General features: G+C 63.0%; 1 protein-coding gene across 1 annotated transcript in view; it reads left to right on the forward strand.

The window, feature by feature from the left end:
• TMEM104 (transmembrane protein 104) overlaps positions 1-5,662 on the forward strand; it is a 49,688-nt gene that overhangs the window by 32,289 nt on the left and 11,737 nt on the right. The window contains exon 8 of the mRNA XM_045299418.1: positions 3,198-3,291. Within this exon, the coding sequence (XP_045155353.1) occupies positions 3,198-3,291 (94 nt within the window). The remainder of the gene's footprint in view (positions 1-3,197; positions 3,292-5,662) is intronic.

Here is a 5,662-nt window from a genome sequence, read left to right on the forward strand (position 1 = left end):
GCGACCTCAAAACTCTGCTGGTGTTTGAACTCTCGGTGGTGTAGCTTCCGGCAACCTAGCACCCAACCCACGGCTGCCAGTCGGAGGCGCTGGATTAGGGCGACCCTGGCATAGTGGCTATGCCTCAGGCTCTGACCCCCAAGGTCAGCAGTTCAAAGACGGGGCTTTCTGCCCGCTCTGAAGAGCCCTAGCCTGGGAAACTCACAGGGGCAGGCCTACCCTTTCCTGTGGGTCCTGAGAGCCGGGACCCACCCAACGGCAGGGAGCTTTGGTTTGGTTTTGGTGTTGGCAGCCTCCCAAAGAGCCACGGCCCAGGGTCTCCATCAAGACCCAGCAGCGTTTACAGGGGGCTCCCTCCATCCCCGCCCACAATGCCGTTCCCAGCGGCCAGTTTGAAGGTTTCCTTAGAGACCAAAGGCCTCCTCCCCTCTTTGCTTTCTCAGTCAGAAGTCCCCTTGGTCCCCACCACTGGTGTCTGCCTCCCGTAACGAGTTGGGCCAGAAGAGTCCTTGGACCGAGCACAAGTCTGGAGCGACCGATGGCATTTGGGGGCTTGGAAAATGGTGCAGGCGCCAGCTAATTTATAATGTCACACAGGCTCGCCTGGGGGCCCAGGAGGACAGGCCGCCTCTGCACTTTCTCTTCCTTCCTTTTATGGAAGGCAGACAGGCCCGCCCCTCGCTCAAGCTGCAGCAGTGCCCGGCCCCCCGTCTGAGACGCTCTCCTCCCACCTCCCCTTTCCTCTCGGTGCCCTGGCAGCCAGGGCACCGCCTCATCCTCCGGTCCTGCCCGCTCCTGGGGCTGTTGTCGCTCTCCGACTCCAGCTCATTTGCAGAGGACACCTGTTCCTTAATTAGCCCAACGTCTCTGTCTGGGCCCCCCTCTGCTGCCTGCGTGTGTGTCCCCACAGTGTGGCTGCTGTGTGGCCAGCTGTCCATATGTGCTGTGCCTAACTGGGCCCTGAGCCCGGTGGTCAGTGTTCCTGAGCGTGAAAAGGGAATGCACCCAGCCCCCACCCGGCCGTGGCTGCCACGGCTCGGAGGTAGACCTGCTGCCCTGGGACTGACTCTGAGAGTCCGGGCAGGTGGGGGCCTCCTGAGCTCTCCCGTAGGTCCAGATGTTTGAGCTAAAGGGAGCCTCCTGTGACGGTGACGCTGGCTGCCATTAAGTGGAATCAGCAGAGTCCTTCTGCGGCGATCTTTAGCAGGCGGCCTGCCAGACCTGTCCTCAGGGGACCTCCGGGCGGGTTTGAACCACCAACGTTTCGACTAGCCATGGGGCACTCGCTATCTGTGCCACCCAGGCGGCCCCCTGTGTGCCAGGGTCTTGGTGAGCATCTGCTAGGAGGAGGAAGAGCCCGTGGTGTCTGAGGGGGAGCGTGCCGTGTCCACAGCAGCCGAATTCTCTACCTGCCTGCCCTCCCTCGTATCATCCCAGCTTCCAAAATCCGTCCTTTGTTTGCCAAGATGAGACCTGACCTCCCATGTGAGTCCCCAAGACTCCCTGCATTCACAGGCAGCCCACTACCCCCGGAAGGCAGGCTTTCACACCCCACTTCCTACTGGAGGCCTCCAGGGCCAGAGGCAGAGCACCCCCAAGGTTCCAAGAGTTGGGGGATGAGGGCTCCAGCAGTGCCATTTCCCGGCACCATTTGTGGCAAATGGCTGTCTCTCCTGGCACATGGGGAGTCGGCATGGGAAGCCACCCAGAGTGGAATTGTGCCTGTGTATCATGGGTGTGGCTGCATACGGCCTCAGCCGCCCTCCTCTGGGGCCTGAGGGAGTGGACATGCCACTGTGTGTCCCTGCCTCTCTCTTGCCCAGAGAGCCCTTTCTGATCAGCCCTACTCTCCCCAGTATGCTGGGAACGCTTGCCCTCCCTCTCTCTGGAGCAGAAGCAGGACGGGTCCTCAGCACCCAGCAGAAACTGCTGCTTTCCAGACCCCCCCCAGGCCTGGCGGCTGCCAAATACCACCCTCCACCCCCCAGCCCCGCTAATGAGAGCCTTTCCTGTGGGCAGCACTTCAGGCCCTCCCGTCTTCCGCCTGGCCTCCTGCGCACAGTGATAATGGGCTTGGATGAGGGGTCACAGCCTCTCCCACTTCCTGCTCTCCGTGCCCAGGGGGCGGGGAGGACGGCTCAGCCACCCTTCTGCGGGGGCTCCTGCCCATCACGGGGCCTGGCTGGGCCGCACAGCTGCTGCTGCATGATCCCCTGGATCCCAGGGCTGGGCCCGGCACCCCGAGTGGGATCTGCCGCCCCGCCCAGAGCATGGGCACCATTAGCCAGAGCGTGATTGTCAAAGTGCTGGGCCCTAATGTTAGTGACCTGGAAATTGGGAAGGCCGCCGTCTGAACTCAGAGGGGCAGCTTCAGTTCCGCTGCTCCCTGAGCAGGCATTCTGACGAGAAGCCCCCTCCTCCCCACCCCACCTCCCTCTCTTTGCCAAGAGGGGGCCCCATTAGTTTGGGATTGCAGGGGGCACACTTTCCCTGTTTTCTCCCAGGCAGGGCTCTTGTCTGGGCTTCTGTGGCGTTGACCCCTTGACTCCCAGCCACTCCACGCACTGGCACGTGAAGACTGATCACTGGCTGGGCCTTTCTTCCTCGTCCATCGTAGTCCGGAAGCTCTGCTGAAACCCATCCGACCTCCACCCACAGGCAGCAGTCAGTCCTGGCCTCCCGGGTCACAGGGCAGGCCCCTGTGCCCGCTTCCCTGCTGGACGGTGTCTGGCAGCCCTTCTGCCCCTGGCCCGTGTCCACACCCAGTCTCTGAATGTTCGTGGACAGCCAGGATAGAGAGTGACCACTCAGAAAGCAGAAGTGACCAGAGCAGTCTCTGAATGTTCGTGGACAGCCAGGATAGAGAGTGACCACTCAGCAGAAGTGACCAGCCAGGATAGAGAGTGACCACTCAGAAAGCAGAAGTGACCAGAGCAGTCTCTGAATGTTCGTGGACAGCCAGGATAGAGAGTGACCAGTCAGAAAGCAGAAGTGACCAGAGCAGTCAAGTGTGAGGCATATTGGGGGCTCCCCTTACTCTTCCCCCCAGCCCCACACACCCCGGCTCTGGAACATGTCCAAGGTGAAGCTATGTGGCCTCGGGGAGCCTGGGCCCAGCCCAGTGCCCAGCTGAAGCTGGACGAGGCCTCAGCCTCAGCGGTGGGCGGCCTGCCCTCACTCTCGTGTCTCCCCCGCAGGCCATCTTCACCCTCCTCCTGGGACCCTTCACCTTCTTTGACGTCCAGAAGACCAAGTACCTGCAGATCCTGACGTCGCTGATGCGGTGGGTCGGTGAGTCCGAGAAGCGCCCGGCCACCCTGGACCGTGTGTACCGGGTGAGGGGGGGGGGCACTCGGTACCTCTCAGGGTCACACTGTAGGGACTGAGCAGGACGAGGACCCGGCAGCGCCTCCCACCACCCTTACCCACCCCAAGTCCAAGACATGACACCCGTCGGCTGTGCAGTGGTTAATTGGCCTCCATGCCCCTGGCCACCAGGACTCGATAAGACGTCCATTCCACATGCCGTCTGAGCGAGCAGAGTCAGGGTGTGGTCTCTGCCCTCCAGTAGATGTTCTGTGGGGCTCGCCCAGGAAGGGGTGTCATTGGAAGAACATGTCTTCCATCAGCAGGGGGACACCTGCTGGTGCCCAGATGCACCTGTTCTCATCAGGCGCCACGCAATCGTCCAAACCACAGGAAGGAAGCCTGCGGCCTGCGCGTCGCGGCTGTGAGTGGCCGTGGTCGCAGCCTCCGTGCTGTCCGTCTCCTTTGAGCGTCTCCCTGTTTTCCGCTGCCCCTCTGCTTTTCCAAGCACGATGTCCTTTTCCAGGGGCCGCCCCCCCTTGACAACAAAGGACGGGAGACGGAGTCTCTCCCTCCTCACTGCTCAGGGCGCTCCGACGGCGCCCTGCCCCGACAAGTTCATGGCTCCTGGTGTGCACACACGTTCTCCTGCTTCCCCGGCGCAGCAATGGGGGCCCCGTTCCTCTCTGTTCCTCCTTCGTCTCTGGCTGTCGGACCCCTCCAGGTGCCTGCGGCAATGGTAACCCCTGAGGCTTGGGTCAGGGTGCCTCAGCACCCTCCCCCCAGGGGCCGTGTTTGCCTCTGCACAGGCCCAAGAGGTCTACAGAGGCAGATCTGCCCAGCACAGTGTGCCCTTTGACCTGATGACTGCTATCTCCGCCCACAGGCCCAGGTTGATTGTGCATCTGGGTTGGACAAAATCCTTGACAAGGGCCTTATCACCGCCGGCCCCCACGGAGCAGCGAAACCCCTGGTCTCCCTCCCACTCAGCTGCTCTGATGATGCTCAACTGTGGGCATTGCTCCATCGCCGCCGTCTTGAGTCCCAGGACTGGGTGGAGGGCTGGGGGCACCGAGGCCCACACACGCCACCCAGATACAGTGTCGGAGCGGAGACTACCCGGGGCTGGAGGCAGTGTGCCCACGTCGGCATCTTGGGGACACAGGCCCAAGCACCCCTTTCTCCCAAAAGCCTGCTTGTCCCCAGAAGAAGGGGCGTTTAGGGGGACCCTTCCACCCTCCTCGCTGCCCTGGTCTGTATGGTGGCCAGATGCTGGCCCCCTGCAGCAGGTCAGGCCCCTGAGGTGCGCCCTGCCTGTGGGGCTGCCTGACCTTCCCCTCCCACTTCCGCAGTGGTGATGGGGGTCGGGCGTCTCCCACACGGGAGCTGAGCTGTCGCCATCTCCGCCTCCATCTCCATCTCGCTCACCCAAGGCGACAGGAACTGGGTGGGGAGGTGGCGAGCTCCTCGCCAGCTTGATGGATCCTGCGCCAGTACTCTGGGGGGTGACCGCCCGGATAATGCTGGTCAATGGCGCCCACCCGCAGGCCCCGTGCCTGAGCGGTGCGCCAGTCCATTCTGCATCCCGGGGGCCATCCAGTCCTGATGAGGAGGGGACCAAGCAGGACAGGGGGACCCTGGGGGTGAATACACAAGTAAGGAGGGATTGCCTTGCTTGGTGCAGGACACCAGACAGACCCAGGGTCTCCAACCCCAGAGGCGTCCCGGGACCGCCCTGGTGTCCCCTGGGCTCTACAGTTGGAGCCCTGGCCTCGCCAGAGCACGCTCCCAGCTAGAGGGAGACTAGCTTTAGAGGGAGACTGTGCTCTCTCAGCAGAGGGGGGGCAGCAGCCCCATGCCTCAGGATGGCCACTTGGCCTTCACCTCTGCAGGACCCACCCCAGGGCCCTGCCCCTACTGGATCCTCAGTGAAGAGGCCGGCACGGCAGCCCCACCCCCGCTGCCAGGGCTGCCGGAGCCTCAAGGCTGAGCCCAGTCACCACGGCGGCGCTGGCAGCCCAGCCTGGGAAGGTCACCGGCACTCACGTTGACGGCAGTGCCTGCATCCTGACAGTGTTGCCTTTGAGCCAGGAGACAAGCCTCCTGTCTCCGGCGATCCAGGAGATAAGCCTGTGCCAAGGGTGACAGCCTGGAAGTCACTGTCTCCTTGTAGGCTCAGACACCACCACCCCCTCCCTCCTCCCAGAGCCCCCGCCACCCGGGAAGCCAAGAGGCGTGGCCCAGCTGAGTGCACCCTCCAGCGTGCGTTCCATCCGCACGCCCACCCCGCCTGCCCGTGCGCCACACTGAGGTAGCTCACACACTGCCCCTGGTGTGTGATTCTCTGACGTTTTAC

The sequence above is a fragment of the Echinops telfairi genome, unplaced genomic scaffold, assembly GCF_000313985.2.
Source record: "Echinops telfairi isolate 266 unplaced genomic scaffold, ASM31398v2 ScPeMD7_7458;HRSCAF=8496, whole genome shotgun sequence".
Classification (NCBI taxonomy): Eukaryota; Metazoa; Chordata; class Mammalia; order Afrosoricida; family Tenrecidae; genus Echinops; species Echinops telfairi.